Here is a 26,847-nt window from a genome sequence, read left to right as displayed (position 1 = left end):
TGAATGTTTTGAAGTTTTGGACTGTGGTTCCTTTCTTCTCCCTATGCATTCTTATTGGATTTCATTGTAATTATATTCCCTGAGCTTCACGGGTATTTATTTTTTTGGTTTCTTCCTAGACTTGAGGACTGTGCAACACGTGTTTTTGTGGGGATGGTTTTATTTCTTTAATTTTGTAAAGCTTTATTTCAGAGGTGCTTTTCGCTCAGGGTTTTGTCTACTGTTAATTATCATTATGCAAATAGAAAATATCTTACGAATAGAAACATAGAAACATAGAAACATAGAAAAGACGGCAGAAAAGGGCTATAGCCCACCAAGTCTGCCCATTCCAAATTCCCGCCCCTCTGATTTTACTCCCTTAGAGATCCCATGTGAACATCCCATTGTCTCTTAAAATCTGACACGCTCTTGGCCTCAATCACCTGCAGTGGGAGTTTGTTCCAATGATCCACTACTCTTTCAGTGAAGAAGTATTTTCTGTAGTCGCTATGGAACTTCCCTCCCCTGATTTTTAACGGATGCCCCCTGGTGGTCGAGGAATCTTCACGATTGTAACTCGAAAGAATGAAGCTAGCAGCAAACAAGAACAACGACAGCTCCTCTTTAGCTAGAGAGGGAACCCTGAAATACTCTAGTAGTATAAGCCCCTGACGCAGCCATTGGCAGGCGAAACGGCCACATCAGGCGGTCTTTGCTAATAAATCCACCTCGTCAACTATTTGGTCTGCTCTGCCTTGTTTGTAGACTGGGGTTCTCGACTTCATTCAACAAGAGGCAGGTTGTCTTTTCAAGCTTCAGTATTTTATGATGCTGGAAACTTCCTCTCCCTCCAAATATAAAAGTGCTTGAAAGAATATGGTACGCCTTAGTGGCCATTTCACCTGCATGTGCTCAACACTGCTTCCAAGAACACTTTCTAAGTTTTAATCAAGTTTCAAGTTTTATTTGAGTTTGATGAATCGCTTATTTAGTTTTACTAAGTGAGGTACAAAATCGATAAAAATATAAACATATATTTAGACATACAATTTAAAATAATGGGTTAGACAAATAGACTGAAAGACCAACTAATAGACCTGTACCTATAAAATCTAGATATGTATTAAATAGTGCAATTGCAAAAGGAATATATTGCTTCAAATTGCATCTCCTTAAGAGGAAGTGAGAAGTAACATTTTCAGCCTTGCACCGCTGTTCTATGTAAATTTATTTGTAGGGGGGGGGCTTGCTTATAAATTTAGGTTTTCAAATGAGTGTCTGCATGGAGGAGGTAGCTTGCAATCTTACCTGGAAAGTGATCAATGCCGGAAGCAGGCGGGATTAGGCTGTTCAGCTCTGGTCGTCAAGCCCCTGAATTTTAAACAGTGACATACTGCCTCAAAGGAGATACAACATTTCACTGCAGCGTTTGAGGATGTGAAACCTGTTTCATTTGTTTTACCCATTGAACTCTGAACAGAAAAGAGCTCGAGACCCGAGGTGCTGGGAATGGGGAGCCTTTTCATATCCCCTGCATTCCACCTACCCCCAGACTTCAAACCTCTACCCTATCCAAGATATCCATTCACTAAGCCTGATGATAACGAATCAGGGAAACGGGATCCGAAAAATAAATTTGTTTAAAAAGTGACTGTCGAGCAAATCATCCCTGCATTCATTATTTGCTCAACAGACTAATTCATCGGATTTCACAATAAACCTTTCTACTTGGCCACCCTTACCTAAGTTGTACCAAATGAAAAAATAACACCTCACTGGGCTCTAGTCAAAGCTTTTGAACCACAGTACATCCCCAACAAAGAGATCTATATTTTGGAAAAGATGAAATTAACCAACTGTGTTGGTTGGCTTGGTGTATTCTGGCATGTTAATTTCCTGAATGCACCACCTTAAAAGGCATGGGCTGGGACACTAGGTGTTTTTAATAAATGAGGTATTTTACTGATAAACAGTGTGGTTCAACATTTTTGTGGAGCTGAGCAAAGCACAGCAATCCTCCAATTCATGAGCTGCGGGATTAGCATTATTGGTTTACTCTATTACTGTGATATTATGGTATCCACAGAGTACCGTGCATGTCGAGGGATTGCATTGCTGAAATGGCTTCGCTGTCCTGTATTCTCCTTCGTCAACTGACATCACGGAGACTGAATGACTCAAGGAAATGGTCACAGCTTCACACAGTCTTTTACTTTGAGGTCATAACTTCTAATCAGTTTGAGTGACCTTGTGAAACGAGATGGTGGCATCAGTTAAGCTCCCGGCGCTACAGGAGAAATACCCAGATTATGGCACTATAACTCAGTGAATTCTGTGCACACTTGCCACCGATTTGTGGCAAGGAATGAGAAAAAGAGAGCGAACCCTACTGTCTGCTGCAGTAATCCATCTGAGCACATTTCCATATCAGGCTGCTTTTGAATGGCATGGTCTACCTACCTAATAATAATAAATATAGATACTCCACTTGTTAATTTTAAGAGCACTATATTTGCCCACTTCCACCATTTTAAATAGATTAGTATGGTCTACCTAAAGAAATTTGATCTTGCGTACCATATCTACCCTTCGTCTTTTTTCTGAAAACTAAAAGTGCATCTTTTTGGAAAATTCTGAAGACTGGAAGTTGTCTGATGGTCTTTAAGCTTTATATTTAGTGGCCATTATGTTTTGATGGTGACACCATATTTTGATTGTGATATCCTAGTATTTTAACTAATCAATCTTTTGTAATCTGCAAAGAACTTAGCAGGTCTTTTTGGAACATATGTTTTTATTTTCTATCGCTTTGTATTGAATCTATATGGTTCTGGAAGGTGCTGCTCCTTTACTGGTTCTCCCTTCCATCCTTTCACATCAAGCCCTGTCTTGGACATCGCTTTCCCCCCCAATCTTTGGCATCTTTTAAAAGCATTGTGCTTAAAAAATATTCTCATCTGAATTCATTGCATACGTTTGTACATGAAATGAGTGTGAAATTTAACTCGTTCTCCTGTGCAAGTACAAATGCAGATGCGTGCATTTTAAGAAATATGCACTCTCAGAGCAATTAACATTTTAAATTCTATTTTTGTAGCATTTTGCATCAGTTTTAGAAAAAAAATAATAATAATAATAATTACTATCCTGGAGAAGATGAAAGATGAACACTGTGCCTTTAAACACTGGACAGGGGACTTTCCAGCATGCTATTTATATATCACATTCATGTACCGTATGTATAAATTATATATGTATGTATCTATCTTGCTGAACACTCTGAGGAAGTTAATCGGCAAAAGGTGACTCAGATGGCTAGACACAGCAGAGGAACTCAACTATGCAACTCCATAAACAAAATGAATCAGAAGCACTTGAAGGTACGTCTTTGGCAGTTCAATTTACATATCATCTAAGTCTTCAGATTTCACGTCTGCTATGATGCTAAATTCCACAGCTTTATGAAGATAAAGCCATTGTCTTTACCATTATCAGCAAAAGGTTCATAATGAGCCCATATACTGCATGCGTGACTCAAGAGAAGTTAAGTAACTAAACTTCACGTTTTGTTCAGCCTGTTACTGGCACAAACTACCATGGATCATCCCTTTAGCCTTTAATATGGGCCTGTGCGGTCCACTGGCAAGAATGACAGGAGCTGTACTGGTTGCTCCCTCCCTTTGTGCTGTAATGTAGATACCATATGGCCGATGGGTCCGTAGGGTGTTGGCCATGGCCATGATCCAAAGGACTCATTTAAGTTTGCGCCACATGTAGATGATGGCAGTAAATCTGGCAATGTATACTTCCTATCTATAGGAATAATAAGTTGGTCCACCCAACCGCCAACACTTCCCAGTCAATGACAACGTTTTCTTTTCTCTAAAGAAAAAACACAAGGACTTGAACAAAATAAGAAATGCAGAACAGTTGAATGCAACAAGGGACATCCAGCTGTTCTCTTTACGACTTAAATATCTTACTGCGTGCTTCTAAACATAATCAACCACTTTGCTAGCCTGCTAGCTACATGGACTATGTAGAAGTTAACAAAGAGGCAACCAATCGACTGCAGAGCTGATATGAAACTGGCAAGGCTGGAGTTCAAGAGTGGCTCTATAAAAGAATAACATCAACTTAAAATAAAACAAAATAGAAAAGCATCTGCTGAAACAACAATAACAACAACAACAGAAAGCGTAAAATTACTGAAGACAACCTAAAGTAACTTGCTCCCTTCACACTGCGTTGTGTGTTCCATTGCTAAGGCAAGAGCTTCAAGTCCTGTGCAGAAGCTTCTTCCGAGTGCACCGGCTTCCAGCCACGGAGTCTCTCAGGTCTGTTCCCGTGAAGACGTTGAGTTTATACTTAAAGGTGTTTTCCTTGAGAATGAACTCGCTTTACCGAAGGCATGATAACAGCAGAGTTTGGAGACGTGTCTTTCTTTAGGGGTGTTGAGCATCTCTGTAATACTAAGCATCAAGCAAAGGTTTCTGCATGCCCTGCAAGGTCTTTTGATTCACAGTCAATGCTACAGAAAACTCTCTTCCACATCTTGATGTTCTTGCTCTTGACAGGGCTCCTTCACCGCCTCTTCCTCTGCAAGGCCCAGGGGGCTGTCACAGGAAATTGTTGACGATGTGTTACCCTCGTGCAATGCAGAGCTAAATAATAAAAAAAATATAGGGTCATTTCTCAATGTCTGCGGAATTTTCCCTTTTCTGCTTAAAGTTCATAGAAATGTTTTCTCATTGCCTGAAAAATGCCAACTGCAGACCACTGCCTTCTTTGCTGCTTTGTATCTGTGTTCTTGTTCTTAACAAGCAGCATCTCCAAAGAGCTAGACCTCAGATTTTTAACTCTAGTCCTTAGGGGCCAGAAAGAGATTTGATTTCAGAGTAACCAAAATAAGCAAACCGTATCAGCTCTTACAAGTGAGTAGGTGCAAATATATTTGATGAATATTTGTTGTGGATGTCCTGGAAACCAGATTTCTGTGGACCACAAGGACCCGAGTTGAGAAAATCGTGGTCTAGAGCAGTAGTGTTCAAACTGGTCTTTGAACCCCTCCCAATGATGTGCAAGAGACAAATTTCTGTACAACTTAAACCATGGTTAGGAAGTTTTCAAAGGCTCACTGAAAATTAACGAAAGATGAACAGTCATAAAAGTGTTCACATACTTTGTCTTTGCCATTAGTGTGGCTCAGGGAGTGAAGCAATAATTGAAAATTCAATCATTCATGAACTCTTCTCTCATAATCCAAAGAAACTCCTGGGAGCGCCTACAGTAGCAGATTATAGCCACACAGTGAAAAGCATGGCTATAGCTAGCATCTGTGTCTGGGGTAACTGTTGTCCCAGGAAACTAGGAGCCTAAATTCCATTGAAGTCATTCTCAATTTAGTTCTCAAGACTACGACAGGAACTAGCGGCAGCCATTTTGATGACAGCTCTGCACGGGGCAAGAGCATAAGAAGATCGCTTCTGCCCCGCATCACCGCTAGACCACCAGGTAAGGTCGGGGACACAGGAGGGAGGGAGGTGGGGGGTGGGTCAAAGCCGGCCCAAAAACTTATTCGTGATTTTTCCCTATTCGTGGGCTGGCTCTGCACCTAACCCCCACGAATATTGAGGGTCTGCTGTATTTGTTAAACAGCATATATAAAATTACCCCATACACATATATATAGGGCACGGGATTTCATATATCGCTTTTCTGTGATTACAATCAAAGTGGTTTACAAATTTTAGACAGATACTAAGTTTGTACCTGAGACAATGGAGAGTTAAGTGACTTGCAATTCTACAAAATTTCTCCACTTTTAGAAGCATTTTCTATAATGCTGAAAAATAATGTTCAATACTAAGTCCTCGTAAGCATATTACTTTTATATCTTGGAGTTAAGATATGGTCAATCTCTGATTTGATATTCTCCGTAGGATTGTTAGGCAAGCGTTTATAGTGATTTATATTGTTCAATTGTTTGTAAGTTTCCTCATTGTATTTCACTTTGGATTGAATCACCGTGGTCCCACCTTTGTCTGCCCTAGATATTACGATATTTGGATCTTCTCCTAATCACCGAATCATCGTGTATTCATCGAGAGAAATATTATAGTTTTTATTGGAGATCTCAAATTGTGCTTCTATTATATCTAGATCTTTTAAGACCAGGTCTCTAAAGGTAGTTATGTTTGGATGAAAGGGGCCCGGGGGAGACCAACTAGATTTGCCTCGTATAATAGAACCATCATTGTTGGTTATACTTTGAATTGCTCCCTCAAACGTTTTGCCTCGACCATGAAGAAAAGTTTCTATATTGAAACATGTATGTCGGGAGAGGTGTAAGGATGAATTAATCACTATTAAGCTAAGTGAAGTTCCTCTTTCTAATAGCATTAATACAAATATGATGATTTTATACATATAAAGAAAAAGGACTATAAATAATGAATAAAAATTAATAAAGATTGGACTGACGAAGAGTGTAGCAACTGAGGCGGTTTTGGTGCCCGGTTGCAATCAGAAGGTCCATACAAATAAACACCATATAAAAAAAACAACATATAGAACTGTGGAAAAATAATGTTGGCATAACTCTCATATTTATACAGTGATGTTCTAGCTTTAAGCTCAATTCCTTTTCCATGCATAATTCATAGTTGGTTAACGATCCTATGCTGTAAACCAGGAGAAAATAGAGTTGGAACACTTTGGAACATCTTGCCACAGTACTTAATGAAGAATATGGCAAAGCTGTTGTCCTACCTGGGCCGGCTCTCTGAAGTCTCACTAGGAGTGTCCTCGGACCCGTCTGGCCTGGGGTCCGGTAAAGGGATAATGTAATCATTGTTGCTATACTGTTGCTGTTGTTGCACAGCGGTGTAGTTGACTGACGTGGCATCATTACCAGAGACAGTTCCAGGCGTGTTTTCAATCTTCTGGAGCCTGGGTCTTGCACGGACAACTGCAGGATGATCGCTTTTTAAAAATTCCTCATCCACTTGCTTGTATTTCTGCAGTGCCCATTAGGAAAAAGATGAACAGAATGCTCAAGGTATACTGTTGAATCGTATAAGCCAACTATAGATGATAACACAATATTAACAAAAAACAACAAACTCCTGGTATAAGCCTTAGTGCCGTAAAACAATTAACACCACAGTTTTTTTTTAGTTTAAAATGTTGATAGCTTGACTCTTCCCTTAATAATTTACCAGATCTTCATTTCATAATCATTTAGCTATGAAAAAATAGCTACAGTACTTGGGTAAGTTGAAGTACAAGTCAAGCAAATAAATTGTAGGTGATCCCTTTCATTCAACTATCAATACATTTTGATGACAGTTCAAGAGCTAAGACTATCAGGTCTGTTCATAGCTCGTGGCAGGAGACAGGGAAAATTCTACTGTGCACAAAAAGTTAGCAGAATTAGAGATAATAATAATAATAATTTCATTCTTATATATCACCATACCGAAAAAGTTCTAGGCGGTTCACAACAAGGTGAGCTAATACATGGGATACAGATAAAATACAAATTAGAATAATGGACTTAAAACAGATAAAGCCAGAAAGCATTTATAATGCAGAAAATATCGGCATGGCAGGGAAAGAAGTAATACATAGAACAGATAAAATACATCAAGTTGAATATAAGGAACTTGATTGAAAAAATGAAGCAGAATGCATTAAGATAGCAGCCTATCAAGATTCCGGAATCCCAGAGAGTAACAAGATTCTAGAATCCCAATGAGTAGCAACATTCCATACAGAATCTCAAAGAATAATAATAATTTTATTCTTATATACCGTCATATCAAAAAAGTTCTAAGCGGTTCACAAAAAGGTGAGCTAATACAGATACAATACAAATTAGAATAATGGACTTAAAAGCAGATAAAGACAGAAAGCATTTCCAATATAATGGCAGGGAAAGAAGTAATACATAGAACAGATAAAATACATCAAGTTGAATCTAAGGAACTTGATTGAAAAAATGAAGCAGAATGCATTAAGATAGCAGCCTATCAAAGAATTGAGTCTTTAACACTCACAGTAGATTTCTGACTAGGTATCTTAGAACTGCATGACTTTCACCAAAATGAAGCCAATTAATAGAAAATGTTTATCCAGGAAAAGGGAGGAAAACCAGGACCTCAGCAGCTCATTCAAAAGTGCATTCATCTAGTGCAGGGGTAGGCAATTCCGGTCCTCGAGAGCCAGGTCAGGTTTTCAGGATGTCCACAATGAATATGTATGAGATGGATTTGCATGCACTGCCTCCTTGAGATGCAAATCTATCTCGTGCATATTTATTGCGGACATCCTGAAAACCTGACCTGGCTCCGGCTCTCGAGGACCGGAATTGCCTACCCCTCATCTAGTGCTATTATGGTAGCTAAGGCTCAATCCTGATTTATGTGACAAGACAGAAAGTGGATGAAAAGCACCAGATAAGGTTCTTACTAGATTACACTTGTTTCAAAATACAGCTGCTAATCTTTTTGGCTACAAAATCTGAAAGGGTTTCACAACCTATCTTGACAAATTCAACATTCTAAATGACTACCAGTCAGGTTTTCGCTCCGATCACAGCACTGAAACTGTTGTCGCTTCTCTACTAGACCACCTTCACAACCTGTTCAGTCAAGGCACAAGTGCACTAATCCTGCAATTTGATCTTAGTAGTGCCTTCGACTTGGTTGATCATACTATTCTTTTGGACTGTTTGGAGTCTATCGGTCTCTCAGGCAACGTGTTAAAATGGTTCCAGGGTTTCCTAGGTAAACGTTCTTACCAAGTCTACAGTGACAATTCTCATTCCGCCAACTGGGTCAACACTTGCGGAGTCCCGCAGGGCTCCCCCCTGTCCCCCACACTGTTCAACATCTACCTGGTCGCTCTAGGAAACCTACTGCAAAGCTTGAAGATCAAATTCTACATCTACACCGACGACATCACCTTAATCTTTCCCCTAACCAACATAACCCCGGAGATAAATAATCATCTAGCATCTATCTTAACGCAAATCGAACTATGGATGGCCGATTTCAAACTGAAACTCAATTAAAAAAACCCAAATTCTTCCTGGCGAGTCCAAACGACAAAATCAAAGACCCTTCAATTTCCTTGAATGGTCAGGTCTTTCCCATAAGAAACACCTTAAAAATTCTAGGAGTGACTCTTGACCGCAACCTTACCTTCGAAACTCAAACCGACCTTCTGGTCAGAAAAAGCTTCTCTACCTTATGGAAGCTAAGATCCATCAGAAAGTACTTCGACGCTTCCTCATTCCGCTTACTTGTGCAATCCTCCATCTTAAGTCTACTTGATTACTGCAATATCATCTACCTGGGATTGTTCAAAAAAACCACTCAAAGATTGCGAATCATCCAAAATTCGGCAATCCGACTGATCTTTGGACTAAAAAAATGGGAACACCTAACTCCCTACTACCAAAAACTCCACTGGCTACCCAAGGAAGCAAGAGTGCAATTCAAGTTCGTCTGTTTCTGTTTCAAATCCATCTTTGGTTCGGCCCCCCTATACTTGGTACCCCATTTTATCCTAGACCGCTCATCCAAACACACTCGCAGAACCCACCTGTTTAGCCATCCAACTATAAAGGCCTGCAGCTACAAAAGATATCTAAATAGAACTCTCGCCTTCCAAGCAGGTCAGCTTAATAATTGGCTGCCCGACATTATCTCACACGCTTCATCCTACCTAAACTTCAGGAAATTACTAAAAACTAGTCTATTTACACGATTTATATCCTAAGACCTCTATGCCCAACCTATGGCTCCTTTTTTCCACACTGTGTCCTGCTTACCCTTTTAAACTGTATCTTCATCTGCGTATGGTACCCCCTCTGTTTTACCTATATGCCTATATTCACTGACTGTACCCCTTTGTTTACCAACATTCTTGGATTGAACCTTACGCAGACTGTCTTGCCCTTCTTTGTTGTACCCCTTCTCGCTGTTTGTACCTTATTAGCTGATTGTCCAGTCCTTCTTCGTTGTAAACCGCCTTGAACTACTATGGCTTTGGCGGTATCTAATATAATAAAGCCCTAAGCGCGCATGCGCACTCCCACTTGCATGCTCCCGTTTTCCGTGAGCTGTAGGGACCCGCAGGTAGGAGTGCACTTGCGCGCAGCGGCGTGGAGCCTGTCGGCCACGGCGGCTTTGCTGTCTCAAGGAAGGAAGGAGGAAAGGGGACGCGGAGAGGAGGCGATTTGTCTCATAGAGCTGCAAGCCTTCGGTCTAAGAGAGATCATTACGGAGGAACTAAAAAAAAAAGGCAGCGGCGCCTGCGCAACAGCCGAGCGTTACTGTCACGCGACACCACGGCTGAAATCCACGTAGGCATCTCAGCGGCGCTCCCATCAAGGGTTAGTGTTGCTTTCTTTCAATCCCAGAATGTTACGATGAGGAGGAGGTGGGCTCCTCCCGAGTTGCCATTTTCGTCTCTTTCTCACCCAGTTAGGCTAGGTTTATGTGCGAGTTGCGGGAAAGTTCAAAAGCGCTGCGATTTTATGACCTACCCCCCCCCCTCCCACCTTTTCAAAGGGGTATTGTAAGGAATTAATAGGACTGGCAAAAATAACAATATATCAAAAATACCAGTCCATCATTTCATATCAACCTGTTTTTCTTTTAAACACCATCCAGCCTCAGAAGGCTTATTTTGTCGGGCAAAATTACCCACTAGGTATCTCAACAGCAGCAAGCTTCCTCATTGGCTTCACCAAAACCTCTCAATCTAATATAATAAAGCCCTAAGCGCGCATGCGCACTCCCACCTGCGTGCTCCCGTTTTCCGTGAGCTGTAGGGACCCGCAGGTAGGAAAGCGCATGCGCACGGCAGCACGGAGCCTGTCGGCCGTGGCGGCTCTTGCCGCCTGAAGGATAAAGCCAAGTGTGTTGCAGTTTGCCGCCGCCACTACCTTCCTTCCCCAGAACCCACGCTCGAAAAACGGACGGTCACTCACTGCGCATGGGAGCACCGCCCCTACCGGCTCCTCCAGGCCGATGACGCGCACGGTCCCATATTTTGTACCCAGTGGTCTATTTGTATGCAACAAATTATTTGTTGGTTTTAATAAACTTTGCCTCCATATTTTGTACCCAGTGGTCTATTTGTATGCAACAAATTATTTGTTGGCTTTAATAAACTTTGCCTGCATCTTGTACATTCATCTTTTTTGTCTTTGTTCCACTGCATTCTCACTGCAGATCTGTTGGATTTGTTCTTTGTCCGATACTCTTCTCTTACAGTCAGCACATTGGCAACCCATTTCATATCATATAACCTTTAAAATATTATTATTGGTTTTTAAAATTCATTCTGTTGCTCTTCCTTTATATCTCAGTAGATATTTGACCTCTTATACGCCTGCATGAATTTTAAGATCCATCAATCAAAATTGCTTAAAAGTCCCTACACATTTAGAGAAATTTTTGAGATACTATTCATGGTTCTATTTTCTCTGTACCGGGGCCAGAACTTTGGAATACACTTCCTAATTATCTTAAAAACATAAGAATAGCCTTACTGGGTCAGACCAATGGTCCATCAAGCCCAGTAGCCTATTCTCATGGTGGCCAATCCAGGTCACTAGTACCTTGCCAAAACCTAAGGAGTTGCTATATTCCATGCTACTGATCCAGGGCAAGAAGTGGCTTCCCCATGTCTTAATAACAGACTATGGACTTTTCCTCAAGTCTTATTTACACTTTAGTTTTAATTTTATATTTAAGTTAATTATTTTATTGTAATCTGCCTAGACTTTTTTTTGAGATAGGTGGGATATCAAATCTTAATAAAACTTGGAAACTTGGTTACAGAATCCTATCAGCATGGAAGACAACACTTATATTCTCTGTGTCCTTATAGGTATTTTACAAAAAGCTTCACATTCGGTGAGCCTTTTGTAAAATACTTGAGCAATTGTTCACCCTTGGCTTGAACGTTTATCTTCCTACTTAAATAACCTACGCAAAATCAGCCTTTATAAATGGAACTTGTCTTTTCAAGTTTTTGTTTATGCTTATGTTTCATTCAGACATTTTTTTGCAGGTTGCAAAAAAAAAAAAAAAAAAAGATGCTTGGGAAAGGTGGAGGACTACGTGGTCCTACCCCATCTGGATACACTTTTGCACATGAATTTTTTCTTAATTCCAAATTTTGCCAAAAATAAAGAGTTCTCCTTTCCCAAAGAGAAAACCCCCTAGACATATCACATCAAGTGGTTTTGTTAGCAATAAGGAAAGGCAGAAGCATACCTCTTTGTAACCCTCTGCCAGAAGACTCTCCATGAGTCCAACCAACTGAAAAAAGGGAGGTCTTATCTCAAATTTTTCGTTCCAACATTTCTGCATGATTTCATAGCTAGGAAGAAGAGAAAGTGTTAAACTGGCTGATCAAATGTCCCAGCATTCCCTGAATATTTCAATAGGTAAAGAGATCTTACATCTCATCTGAAGCATGTGTGGGTTTGGACATTCGATAACCTCGTTTGATTGCATTGTAAAATTGCTCATTCATGGGAAGCTCGGGATAGGGTGTCCCACCTAGGAACAGAAAGAACATTTTGAACATGTGAAAAATAAAGTCATTTCAATCCATTGCAAATCTCATTATCATCACCAGCACCTACACGTCTCTCTTCAACATTATTTGAAACTGATGGGTAGAGGTAGGGTTACCAGATGTCCAAATTTTGCTGGACATGTCCTCCTTTTGAGGACATGCCTGGGGGTCTGGACAGCTTTTCAAAACCCGGCATTTTGTGTGGGTTTTGAAAAGCTTTCCTTCGGGCAGGAGGGCATCCGCACATGCGCGGATGACCTGCCCAACGAGGGCATGCAGTGAGGGGTGGAGCTGGCGAGGGATTGGGGGTGGGACTGGGGCGGGGATGGGATGGGTGGAACTGGGCAGGCCTGGGGGCAGGTCTAGGGGTCCGGATTTTCCAGAAGGAAAATCTGGTAACCCTAGGTAGAGGAGTAGCTTAATGGTTGGGGGCAATGGTCAGAGAACCAGGGAAGCCAGGTTTGATTCTCATTGCAGCAACTTGTGACTCTAGGCAAGTCTCTTAATCTTTCCTTGCCCCAGGTACAAAATAAGTGCCTGCATATAAAATGCAAACCACTCTGATTGTAAGTGTGGAAAGGCAGTATATTCTCTTTCCTTTAATAATTTCCATTCTAGTGATCAAACATGGCATTCCCTTTGTTATCCCTGTGTTATTTATCTTCCATTTTCATAAATATTTCACATATTTGCTCATTTAGTACACTTTTATCATCTGCAAATCAAGACCATTCTATGCGGTAAACAGTAAATGAGGGTTCTTCAAAAAGTTTCCGCACTTTCATAATTTCACAAGAAATCGTTTGGGGCGGGAGAAGTGGTAAGAAGGTGTGTCGGAGAATATCATGCGAAAAATGTGGCACAAAACAGGGTGATTAGGTGGAAAAGTGATGTACAGTGGAACCTTGGTTTGCGAGCATAATTCGTTCCAGAAGCATGCTCGTAAACCAAAGTGCTCGTATATCAAAGCACATGATCGAGACGTTCAAGTATCTTACGGGCCGCATCGAGGCGGAGGAAGATATCTTCTTTTTCAAGGGTCCCACGACAACAAGAGGGCATCCGTGGAAAATCAGGGGCGGGAAACTACGAGGTGACACCAGGAAATTCTTTTTCACTGAAAGAGTGGTTGATCGCTGGAATAGTCTTCCACTACAGGTGATTGAGGCCAGCAGCGTGCCTGATTTTAAGGCCAAATGGGATCGGCACATGGGATCTATTCACAGGGCAAAGGTAGGGGAGGGACATTAAGGTGGGCAGACTAGATGGGCCGTGGGCCCTTATCTGCCGTCTATTTCTATGTTTCTATTTCCCCATAGAAGACAATGGAAACATGGGCGATTCATTCCACATCCCTAAAAAGACCCCCCCGAACCCACTGACGTGCTTCCACCCCACCCCACCATATCCCAAAAAGACCCCCCCCCCACCCCTGAGGCCACTGACACGCTTCCACCCCACCCCCGGGGAACCGGTTTTGCCCACCCCACCCCCGAGAACCGGCATCGCCCCCTCCATGAAACGGCATCGCCCCCTGCCTGCCCGCCCAAACCCTTACCAAGATTGGGCACTGGCCCGCAGCACCAACCCATAGGATGTGCCAGTGCCCAAAGAGCCTGCCGCTGATTCTTTCTGGGCCTTGAGCATCTGCGCATACTCAAGGCCTTCTGGCTCCCGCTCTCTCCGAAATTCTATTGAGATTTTTGCCGAATATTATAATAGTATAATAATAATAATAACTTTATTCTTCTGTACCACCACAGTCGAATGACTTCTAGGCGGTTCACATCGAAGAAGGCTGGACAATCGGCAAATTACAGAATGCAAGAAGTGAGGGTACAACTTATCACATAAGAAATAGATAAAAGGACAGCATATTACACCGAGATTGACAGGGGGAAAATATAACTTAGTAAGTGGTGAGGCTTCTGTTTAGCAGATGAATTTGTCAAACAGTACGGTTTTAATTGCTTTCCGGAATGCGCCGTAGGTCAGCCTGGTTCCATTAATATAATTACCCAGCCAGGACTGCTGTTTGCTTGCTTGGAACATGAAGGACCTGTCCAAAAAGGATTTGCCTAGGCATGGCTTGTCCACTGTTGGAACAGGATACCAGGCTTGATGGGCCTTCGGTCTGTCCCAGTATGGCAATTCTTATGTTCTTATGTGAGCCAAGTATAGGACAATCAAGGCATTGTGACATCACTGATGAGGTTGGCTCTTAGGCATTGGTGGAATGAGGCTTTATGATATCACAGTCTGAGCTCTGGAATGTTTCTATTATTTGGGTTTCTGCCAGGTTCTTTGGACCTGGGTTGGCCACTGTTGGAAACAGGATACCGGGCTTGATGGACCTTTGGTCTGTCCCAGTATGGCAAGGCGTACATTGTTTTGACTGTTGCAGTTGTGGATAGGTAGAACCTACATTTCAGCCATCGTGCTGTGGCTTTCTTCAGAGTATACTCTGGCTGAGACGTCGATTCTACCTACCAAGATGTGGCGAGACCTGGACCACTGCAACAATCATGATTCCCGTCACGGAAGCCTAAGAGAACAAACTTACATTCTTAAGCTCATCAATCGTATATTTTAATACATTTCGTAAACAAAGAAGGAAATTTGAAAAGAATAATTTCTGTAGTGTTTGAAGTCGAAGGAGGCGAGAGAGAAGAAATTCTAAGGGCCAAATAAAATATTCTTCAATAGCTTTGAAACCACAGAAGTAGCACTTTCCCATTGTGTAAATATTTGAAGTAATGAGAGGTCAATGACTACAAAGTTCGTTCATAAAGCAAACAAAAAACATTGTCCGGATGGCAGCCCTTACCTAAAGTAAATATCTCCCAGAGAAGGATCCCATAAGACCACACATCACTCAGAGTTGTGTACAAGTTGTTAAAGATACTTTCAGGTGCCATCCATTTCAGGGGCAGGAACGTCTGTTAGGGTCAAAGCAGAAGACAATGATATACTAATCAACCTACCGTCTGGATCATCTGTTTGAACAGGACTAAAGCTGATCCATTTCCCTCCTCCCTCTCTGGTTATTCTAGTCCTCTAAATTTTCTCTTCATTTTGCCTCTTCACTCCACTGGAGTTCCTTTCTACCCTAACTCTTGTTAACCGTGTCGAGCTTTACGAATGTAGAGATGATGCGGTATACAAACCTAAGATTTAGATTTAGATTAGATTTAGAGAAAGTAAGGGTCTAGTATTTACCCTGCAGCGATAAGCAGTTCGTAATCTGCTCAGTGCTGTGGGCAGAATTAACACGCCAGGGCATGTCTGGCCTTTGGCATTGAACAGGGTTAACAGACGTCCGGATTTTCCCGGACGTGTCCCCTTTAGAGGGCATGTCCAGGCGCCCAGACGGCTTTTCGAAACCCGGCTCTTTGTCCGGGATTTTGAAAGGCTGGTGAGATGAGGGCCAGGGCTGGAGTGCATCTGCGCATTGAATAGGGTTACCAGACGTCTGGATTTCCCCAGACGGCTTTCCAAAACCCGGCACTTTGTCTGGGTTTTGAAAAGCTGGTGAGACCGACACATTTTAATCTTGAAATAGGAAAAAAAAAATTAATTTTTCTGCCTTTGTTTTTTTCTACCATTTTATTTTTCTAATTCTATTGGTCTGAGCTTTGGTTTCTGCTTTCCTCCATTTTTTTCTCTTCCTTTTCCTTTCAGCTTTCTTGAATTTATTTTGCTGCTTCTCTGTCCAGATTTAATTCCTTGTTACTATCTTCAATTTCCCTCTTTTTACTGCATCTAACTACGGCTTTCCATCTCTTTCCCTCACCCTAGCTCTCTTACTCACCAGTCTTTATCCTTGTTTAGCTTTCCATCCAGCATCTCCCTTTTTTCTCTCCCCAGCTTCCCTTCAGCATCTACCCCCTTCTCAGCCCCTCCCTACCCTTGCATCTTGCATCTTGGTTCCTCCTGCCACTGCTGCTTCTCCAGACTAGCAGAAGCAACAGCCTAATAACCTGAAGCAAACTCGGCTACAGTCTCCATGTATATAACCTGTTGCCTCTGCTAGTCCACTGGCTCAAAACATAAAATTGACGCCAGAGGGGGTGGGAGACTGGAAGAGTCAATGGTGCACAAATGGAGACTATGGCCTTTGCTACTGCTGGTCTGGACGAGTGGAGGGGGTGGCAACTGAAGAGAGGGAAAGAAGGTCTGCTGCATACCCCTTGCTGAGTCTTGAGAACCCCCTGGGATACACATTCTGCATGTCGAGTATCTCTGATATCTATCTATCTTATCTATCTAAAGATATGACAGAGAAATGATGTACAAGAGGCAGACACTTCTCAGTGGAAAGGAAATCCTCCTTGGAGATTTGGGAGAAACTTAAGGAAACATTTCTCCACAGAAAGAGTGGCAGATACATGGAGAAGCCTCGCAGTAGATGAGGAGGAAGAAAAAGCAGTGCCAAACTTAGGCTAGGGACAAAATTTGGGGAAACAGATGTAAAGCTGTATATCATGGAAGACCTACATACAATACTGTACCGCAGCTAGAAGGGTGAATGGCTAGAGAAGACTGGCTTTTTGGTCGTTAGCTGCCATCATACTCTGTGCTTCTATGGCAAGATCGGATACCTACGTTGCCTTTTGAAATGTAGTTGGAATCCCGCATGATGTCTCTCGCAAGGCCAAAGTCACAAATCTTCACCAGTTTTCCTTCACAGATCAGGACATTTCTTGCAGCCAGATCACGGTGAACACACTGGTAAGAGAACACAAGGGTATCCTTATCATGATATCATTTTCTTAGAGAGACTCGCCTGGGACCAATGGCCTACTTTGGGGTATCCAAATTTGGCCAACCTTTATAAATCCAGAACATAATATGTTAGATGTAACATATTAAAAATACTGAACTAAGATTAAAACTGCAAAACATCTTTCTGTTGCCTGTTTATCCAACATATGCCTCTACATGTGATGTAGAGGCATATGTTGAAATTGTGATGTAGAGGCATTATTGATATCACAGCATTATTAGCTGCTGCAAGTTATGTTATGGCCATCGAATGTACAAAGTACACAAACAGGAGAAAGACAAGGTGGATGTCTCAACCAACCAAAATGGGTCTTTATGGAATTGTACAAAACTTAAAAGTCCCAACGAGGATCCCTGTTTCGGCAAAGCTAAATAGTGCCTTCTTCAGGGGACACTTACTTGTAGAGTACCGTTCAAACATGCACTGTAGAACCACAGCTGAGCGGTCTGTGCTGAACGCTTCAAAAGCTTTGGTTCTACAGCGCAGGTTTGAACGGTACTCTACAAGTAAGTGTCCCCTGAAGAAGGCGCTATTTAGCTGCGCCGAAACAGGGATCCTTGTTGGGACTCTTAACTTTTGTACAATTCAATAAAGACCCATTTTGATTGATTGAGACATCCACCTTGTCTTTCTCCTGTTTGTGTACTTAAAGACAAGAGGCTCTTCTTTTTGTGCCTGCATCCAATGTCCCCCCCTCCTGATAAAGCGATTTATTCAAACTTGAGTCGAGGGGCTGGTTGGAAGGGACGAGCTTCAGGATTAAACACAGCAGTTGTTTCTGCAATGGGAAGCCAAATCATTGAAAAACCGTCTGAAGAGAAGTTCATTAAGATATGTGAGATTAGTTATTAAGACAAACGTTAAAAGTTTTTCCGATTGTATACACAGCATCAGGTGGTTTGGGACTATCGGAGTACTATGATAGTCCCCTTGGCAACCCTTTCTCAAACACTTGGGCATATTGGTTGGTGGTCTGAGCACTTCACCTCATAATTATTTCATAGAATTAAATATATATATATATTTTTTTTGTTGTTGTTATTGTTCAGTATTTGCATTGTGTGTTTTAGTGAGGCAGTATATATTATACACAAGATTACTATATTGCATGGACTCCCCATTTATAAAATACTAATTTTATCTATGCCATTTCCAAAGTTCTGAAATAATGGCCATAGATCCAGTACACAGAGGAGGGAAAGCCAACTACTTTCTCAACTCCAAATTAATCCTGATGTTCCTTGAAAAGAATTTTGAATAAACACACGTCAGAGCAATTCATGAGTTGGAGACCTTCTTGTTTTCATTGAGAGGCATGCACAATGAGCGACAATTCATTCACTTTTATCACTAATGCATCTGTAAGAGATACCAACTAAAATAAAAGAAACTGCTTTCCATAATACTCCTATCATGCAGATAGTTCCTAATTCACTAATGCAAGAATGGCGAGATGATGTGAACTCACATTTTTGGAAGCCAGAAACTCCATTCCATTAGCCACTTGGTAGCTGAACCCAACAAGATCCATAAAGCTAAGGAGAGGAGATTCATTTATTAGGGTGGTATTGATGGTCCTTTCTGGAGCTGGATAGGAAAAGAGAACCAAGGTAAGTTATATACATGCAAAGCCTTATTTTTTCATAAGATGTCTACTAGATAAGAAATAGAATGCCTCTGTAAGGATGTTTACCATTCCCTGAGGGATCAATGTTTAAAGTGATTTAACTGGGCATGGGCTGAAGATAAGTCATGGTGAATTGCTACACCAGACTTCTAGAATGTATCCTTAATGAGCTCGGGAATTGCTATACTCCAAGCTCAGGCTTATCTGTGCTGTTTGCAATAGTCTGCCTGAGCTGCAGTTTTCAAGTCTCTGTGAAGCAGTGGGGTAGCCACAGGCAAGCCTTGGGGACCTGCCCCCTCCAACTTTAAGCTCAGGTCCCCTCAGAATCTGCAGCACCCATTCAATGGCTCATGGGGTTGTTGAAGTCTTGTCAGCTGAAGAACTCCACCGTCCAAGCTTCCCCCTCCCCCTCAAGCTGCTTCACAAACGAAGAAGCCGGCGGTGTGCTTCTAGCCGCCAACATCAGCACTCCTGCGTAGGGGCAAACGGAGCATGCTCGGGGAGTGATGGCATTAGCAGCTGGAAGCACACTGCCGACATCCTCATTCCTGAGGCAGCATGAGAAGGAACGGGTTAGGCAGTACATTTCTTCAGCTGCCAGGGCTTTGGCATCTCTGCCAGCAAAGTGGGGGAAGGGGAGAGAGGAAATGTATGCCCCCCCCAAAAAAAAAAATATAAACCAGACTTCTGGCAACACGCCTGCTATGAAGGAGACTCATATCCTTCTGGCTTATGGTAACATGGTAAATATCAACAGCTGCATCAAAACAGGGCAATTAGCCAACCTCATTAAATATGGGGGTTCTAAAAAGTCATCTGGTATTATTATTTATTTATTTATATACCGCAGCAACTTTTCAGTTTACAATAAAAACCTCGTAATCACCAGGTACCTACAAATAATACAATAAACAACAAAACAATCAGATGATGCCAAACTATGCAACATAGTAGGCAACCGCACAACAGATGAAAGCACAGTGCCCGACAAAAGCTCAATGCCTGACAGTATGACGCAGGACCTACTCCTGCTGGAGCATTGGTCAAAGACTTGGCAACTAAGTTTCAATGCCAAAAAATGCAAGGTCATGCACCTTGGCGGCAAAAATCCATGCAGGACTTACACCTTAAATGGTGAGATCCTAGCAAGGACTGTAGCAGAACGTGACTTGGGGGTGATTATTAGAGAAGACATGAAGACTGCCAATCAAGTGGAGAAAGCTTCATCCAGGGCTAGACAAATCATGGGCTGTATCTGTAGAAGTTTTGTCAGCCATAAGCCCGAGGTCATAATGCCGTTGTACAGATCCATGGTGAGACCCCATCTGGAATTCTGTGTACAATTCTGGAGGCCGCATTATCAAAAAGATGTGCGGAGAGTTGAGTCGGTTCAGTGAATGGCCACCAGGATGGTCTCAGGACTCAAGGATCTCCCGTATGAGGAACGACTGGGTAAGTTGCAGCTGTACTCACTCGAGGAACGCAGAGAGAGGGGAGACATGATCGAGATGTTCAAATATGTCACAGGCCGTATCGAGGTGGAAGAGTATCTCTTTTTCCTTAAAGGATCCACGGCAACAAGAGGGCATCCGTTGAAAATCAGGGGTGGGAAATTTCATGGCGACACCAGAAAATATTTCTTCACCGAAAGGGTGGTTGACCGCTGGAATAATCTTCCACAACAGGTAATTGAGGCCAGCAGCGTGCCAGATTTTAAGAAAAGATGGGATTGGCATGTGGGATCTCTTCATGGAGGTAGTTAGGGGGTGGGCCATAAGTATGGGCAGACTAGATGGGCCGTGGCCCTTTTCTGCCGTCATTTTCTATGTTTTTATGTTTCTATCAGTATACAGCACAAAAAACACATTTTTCAAATAAATAGATTTTCACTTGTGGCCTAAAAACAACATAAGAAATAGAAGGTAGAAAACGGTGTGATAACTGGAATACAGATAAAACCACTGAAAGGTAAATGTGACCAGGCCTCCCTGTGGCAACAACGGTAACTACAGACGGAACCTGAAATAACAGTGGCCCATTCTGAATGGTTTATGGCTTATTTACATTACATTACATTAGTGATTTCTATTCCACCAATGCCTTGCGGTTCAAGGCGGATTACATCAAAGTTATCAAGAATTACACTAAAAGTTTGCAGGAACAGCATAAGCGATGTCATAATATTTACTTAAGAAGTACCAAAGAGTTGTTGAGATCTTAAGGTGATAAGTATTTGGTAAATTAGAAGCATTTTAGACTTTGTTGGGTAGTTAGAAGCACATTAGAGAGTATTAAGGGTATAGAAAGGGTTGGGGCAGGGGGTTGGGTAGGGAAGCCCGTCTAATCCAAGGCAAATTACAATCGCAACATACATAAATCAACAAATAAATGATTAAAAAAATATGACATGCATCTCAAAAATGTAAAACTCTGGACAAGATACTGTACAGCAATAGCACAGCCAGCCGATTTGGGGCAGGCCTGAGCCTGCCCCAAAATATATGGTGCCAAAAAATCCATGAGACGTGAAGCTGCGCCTGCGCGAGCAGGCCATCGAGCCCTTTCTGCCCCTCACTTCCAGAGCTGGGACCGCGGTGGGTGGCAACTCAGTCGTCATCGGTGATGGTGACCGGTGTTGCTGTCAATGTGCCGCAGCCTGCCCCTGGTGCCACCCCATCTTCACGCCATGAGAGAGACTGGGCAGGCCTGAGCCTAGATTGGGCGAGCAGGGCCTGCCCAGGTCCGCCTGTAGCTAAGCCCCTGCAGGATAAGTTCAAGTTCAATTCATTTCATATACCGCAAATATAAAACCAAAGTGGAAAACTCTGCCCCCGCTATCCTGTTAAAGACACAAATGTAACACTGTCCAACCAAAATATTCTGACTCTGTCCCCGCTATCCTGTTCAAATTATTGTATTTGCTTGTTTATTTAGCTTGCACCATAAGCTACAAATGAATATCCAGCTCTTTAGCTGCCTCTTAAAGGTGAGTATACAAGCCTATGTTCTGAAATAAAATGGCAACTGATTCCATTCATGTGATCCTGCAGTTGAAAAAGGATCGACTTTTCACTCCATCAAAAATTACATGGACTAGGGGACACTCAATGAAGTTACAGGGAAATACTTTTAAAACCAATAGGAGGAAATTTATTTTCACTCAGAGAATAGTTAAGCTCTGGAACGCACTGCCAGAGCGGATAGCATAGCTGGTTTTAAAAAAGGGTTGGACAAGTTCCTGGAGGAAAAGTCCATAGTCTCCTATTGAGACAGACATGGGGGAAGCCGCTGCTTGCCCTGGGTCGGTAGCATGGAATGTTGCTACGCTTTGGGATTCTAGAATCTCGTTGCTCTTTGGGATTCCGGAATCTTGCTATTCTTTGAGATTCTGTATGGAATGTTGCTACCCTTTGGGTTTTGGCCAGGTACTAGGGACCTGGATTGGCCATCGTGAGAATGGGCTACTGGGCTTGATGGACCATTGGTCTGACCCAGTAAGGCTGTTCTTATGCTCGTTGGACTGCTCCTCATATCTTCAAAACTTATTTTATGCAACGGAGGAGTAGGAAAAAAAAGTGCATTCTCTGATCAGAGCAATCTATTTGGTTCATAAAGTTTTAGTGTTGTTGGTAAATGATATTCTGACTCATTAAGCAGAGTATTTTAAACCTAATCCAAGCCACCATAAAAACCAATGATGAGAAACGGAGTAACATGCTGCAAATGAGAATCTCTTTCTCCGAAACTGGGCTGACTTTATTTATAGGAAGAATTATTTACGAGCTGCTATACAGGTGCATTTGAGTGTGCAGTTTTGTCACAAATCAGTGCTGAATGCTGGGACTGAGCACGTCACAGTCCATATGGAAAGATGCTGAGGAAAAAATCTTTTTTTAAAAAAAAATCAGATCAGCAAACCAAGAACAAACATTTGCTAAATTAAAAAGGGGCCCTGATGGCCTATATTGAGTTCTGTCCTCCCTGCTCATCCACGTTAACTGTCTGGACCTTATTTATTTCTTTCTTATTTCATTTTGTTTTTAACTTACCCCCTCTTTTATGAATGCATAGCGCGGTTTTTAGCCCTGGCAGTGGCGGTAACTGCTCCGACGCTCATAGAAATCCTATGATCTTACTGGGGGATCTTATGATCTTACTGGGGGATCTTATGATCTTACTGGGGGATCTTATGATCTTACTGGGGGATCTTACTGTATCTCTTTTTGTTCTAGAAATTAATAATAGTAGTAGACAAAGATTGGGGTAGTAACGCTGTGCAGTGATCCCTACATTACAACTAGAGGGAGGCCAATTAAGATGTCAGAGAAACGCAGATTTGCAAACACAATTGTCTCCAATATGTGTGTGGTTCACCACGCAAACAAGCTCTCAGCCACCTGCGCTGATCGCTCACAGAAGTTTTAATCAGCTTTTGGCAGGTAAATAGTATCTTTCATTGAGCTTAATGCGTTCGGTTTGTTAAATAATTCTTATAAGTGATTTTCAAAAAACAACATCGGCATTTAAGCTAAGTGCCGGTCTCTGTCGTTGTTAATACGATGTTGTTTTTTGAAAATCACTTATAAGAATCACACTAAAAATAATTATTTAAAAAACAGAATGCATTAAGCTCAATGAAAGATACTATTTACCTGCCAAAAGCTGATTTAAACTTCTGTGAGCGATCAACGCTGGTGTCTGAGAGCTTGTTTACCTGGGGAGTCACACACATATTGAAGACAATTGTGTTTAGAAGTCCTATATTTTGTTGGTTGAGAGAAGGGGAGGACTTTTTCCATTGTTTGTGTATTATAGAAACACAGAAACATGATGACAGATAAAGGCCAAATGGCCCATCCAGTCTGCCCATCCACAGCATCCACTATCTCCTCCTCTCCCTATGGCTAAGGCTCTTTACATCTGCATTGTGATGTCATAGAACTTTATGGTTATAGAAACATTGTAACATGATGGCAGATAAAGGCCAAATGGCCCATCCAGTCTGCCCATCCACAGTAACTATTATCTCTTCCTCTCTCTCTAAGAGATCCCACAGGCCTATCCCAGGCTTTCTTGAATTCAGACAGTCTCCGTCTCCACCATATCTACTAGGAGACTGTTCCACACATCTATCACCCTTTCTGTAAAAAAGTATTTCCTTAGATTACTCCTGAGCCTATCATCTTTTAAGATGAATATCTCCCCTCTCCCGCCTTTCCTCCAAAGTATAAAGATTGAGATCTTTAAGTCTGTCCCCATACGCCTTATCACGAAGACCACACCCCAGTTTAGTAGCCTTCCTCTGGACCGACTCCATCCTTTTTATATCTTTATGAAAATGTGGCCTATGCACCTTAGCATCCTTCTAGCTTTTACCGTCACCTTTTCAACCTGTTCGGCCACCTTAAGATCATCACGTACAATCACACCCAAGTCCCGTTCTTCCATCGTGCACAGACATTCTTCACCCCCTAAATTGTACCTTTCCTTTGGGTTTTTACAGCCCAAAATGCATGACCTTGCATTTCTCAGCATTAAATTTTAGCTGCCAAATTTCAGGCCATTCTTCAAGGCATATTGCATGGGTGGGTGCTGATCAAAATGTAATGAATGCCTTCTGCATCCCATTACCTGAAGGGGAATAGCTCTCCAATTCATAGGGTGTTCCATAATTGGAGGGGTCAATGTCGGTATACTTGACTTCTCCCTTCATATCCAACATGGGGACATAGTCAACGTCATCCTTGGTCATGTCCATGTAGCCCCCATCACTCTCAATTGACAAAGAGGTATGACTGCAAAGATAAGAAAGAATTATTGAAAATAAATGCTGATCACAGGATTATGGATACAGTAAGAAAGAAGCTTAGTCTTTTAACTCTCCTGGAATTAAATACATGGTTCTAATGATATTTATTTCAAAGTATTCCTGGGCTACTTGAGCTTGCAGATTGAATTAATCATGTCCCGTTTACAGGAGGATTCCTCTCAGGTATGCCAGTTAATAAATTACAATTTCTTAAGTAGCAAGAAGTAAGAACTACATTCCTGGACCTCAAATAAGGATGGCGCGATTCCATAGATAATCATAATACATGAGTAAAGCAGATAAAATACCACACCTCTGTATTCTTTTCTCACTGGAGGAATTGCAGTATATTTCATTATCTTTTCTCCCCTTGTCGCTGTAATATTGCAGGAAGGTGTGTTTGTTCCTGTGCAAAAAATCTACAAGGTCCCCATAACGACAGTATTCAGTTATAATGTAAATAGGACCTTTGTGAAAAAATAAAAAGAAAGAAAGAGTTTATTGTTGGTTAATATTTTAAAACCATATTTTCTAGAAAGAATATAAAAAAGGAAATTGAAGCTGCTGTTCAGAAATTAAACAGAAACAAAACAGTGCAATCCATAAGACCACACCATGCAAATGGAAGGATACAAATGAAAACCATCCGTCGAATCACTGAACAATTATATAGGCCTATATTCAAACCAATATCATCCAACCCACTATTATTTCAAAACTCCAATCGCCAGCCCCCACTATCCCCAGAAATCAGAAAGAAAATAGTAAATGTTAATTTCTTCATTTCCCAAAGAAATTTTTATGGGCAGCATCCAGAAAGGAGAATGTGATAAACATTTACAGGAGGAACTTTCCAAACAAGTAGTCCCTAGAGACAAAACAAGAAATCTCCCTCTACAGCTGGGCAGGATGTGACACATCTGGGAACGTCAGCACCCTTTTGTCTCAAACCAAAGCATTTTAATTTTTACAATATACAGAAATAGTTTAAATGGGATCATTTTGGACGTATTAAATAGTTCATAGAGAACAGACATTTGTATTGCTTTACTGGCTTACAGAATTCTGAAGAGAAACAGATACATCCACAAAGGTTTCTATGCAATTTGATGCCACAACCTCTGGCATGAGGGAGTTTCAAGTTTTCAAGTTTTATTAAGGTTTGTTGTACACGCAATATCAAATACTTCAATGCGTAAAACATTTTAAAAATAGGGGACAAAAACAAAACAGTTTTATACAATTAAATACAAAGTATATATGTACAAATAAATAACTGGTACATTAGGTGAGGGGGATGAACTACAATCTTTAAAGAAAGAGAAGAAACATTTAGGGAAAAACACATCTGGTGGGTAACACACACACAAAAAAGATATAAAAGCAAAAATAAGCATAGAAAAGAAGGAAGAGAAGTTTGCAACCTATGCGTAGGTCTAATTAAAATCTAAGTTTTAGATCATGAGACTTGATGATTGGTAAGTTATATTATCTATATCTCAAATGCATCCTTATACAAGAAACTTTTTAAAGAACGTTTGCATTTTTCTAAAGAGGATTCATTGCGTAAGTAAATTGGTCAGTTGTTCCAGGGAGGACACAAGGTTGTGGTTCAACTAGATAGGTCAGAAGATGAGAACGAAACTGATGGCTACGGAGCACATACTCTACCTCCATTGGTGCATGCCGCTAGCAAGTTGACAATATTTAGGTGAGGACCCAAGTGGCTCATGATTTTCAACTCAGACATCAAGGCTTGTTTTTCACTGGTCCTGGCAGTAGCTGCAACATTTTCAAAAACATGGAAAAGTCAGTTCAGAAGGTGGTGAGCAGCCAATATGGTCCTGAAAAGCTCCGATTAGTATTATCACAGGAGAGCTTATCAATAAGCCCCTCCCCCCTCCATACTCATAAGAAGATAAGGACATAATTGTCATACTGGGACAGGCTGAAGGTCCATCAAGCCCAATATCCTGTTTTCAACAGTGGCCAACCCATGTCTCAAGTAGTAACAGATTTTATGTTGCTTATCCTGTTTCT

The 26,847-nt window shown here is 41.5% G+C and overlaps 1 protein-coding gene across 3 annotated transcripts in view; it reads right to left on the bottom strand.

The window, feature by feature from the left end:
• Positions 1-419: 419 nt before the first annotated feature.
• Positions 420-26,847, bottom strand: part of PDGFRB (platelet derived growth factor receptor beta) — a 145,709-nt gene continuing 119,281 nt past the window's right edge. For all 3 annotated transcript variants that reach the window (XM_033927260.1, XM_033927261.1, XM_033927262.1), the window contains exons 14-23: positions 26,479-26,589; positions 25,121-25,274; positions 24,630-24,793; positions 18,840-18,958; positions 17,191-17,313; positions 15,413-15,524; positions 12,467-12,566; positions 12,279-12,384; positions 6,754-7,001; positions 420-4,646 (exon numbers count right to left, since the gene is read on the bottom strand). In XM_033927260.1, the coding sequence (XP_033783151.1) occupies positions 4,514-4,646; positions 6,754-7,001; positions 12,279-12,384; positions 12,467-12,566; positions 15,413-15,524; positions 17,191-17,313; positions 18,840-18,958; positions 24,630-24,793; positions 25,121-25,274; positions 26,479-26,589 (1,370 nt within the window). In that variant the 3' untranslated portion in view covers positions 420-4,513. The remainder of the gene's footprint in view (positions 4,647-6,753; positions 7,002-12,278; positions 12,385-12,466; positions 12,567-15,412; positions 15,525-17,190; positions 17,314-18,839; positions 18,959-24,629; positions 24,794-25,120; positions 25,275-26,478; positions 26,590-26,847) is intronic.

Source organism: Geotrypetes seraphini, chromosome 18, assembly GCF_902459505.1.
Source record: "Geotrypetes seraphini chromosome 18, aGeoSer1.1, whole genome shotgun sequence".
Taxonomy (NCBI): Eukaryota; Metazoa; Chordata; class Amphibia; order Gymnophiona; family Dermophiidae; genus Geotrypetes; species Geotrypetes seraphini.
Note: the sequence above shows the minus strand (reverse complement) of the source record. Positions and strands in the feature narration are given on the sequence as shown.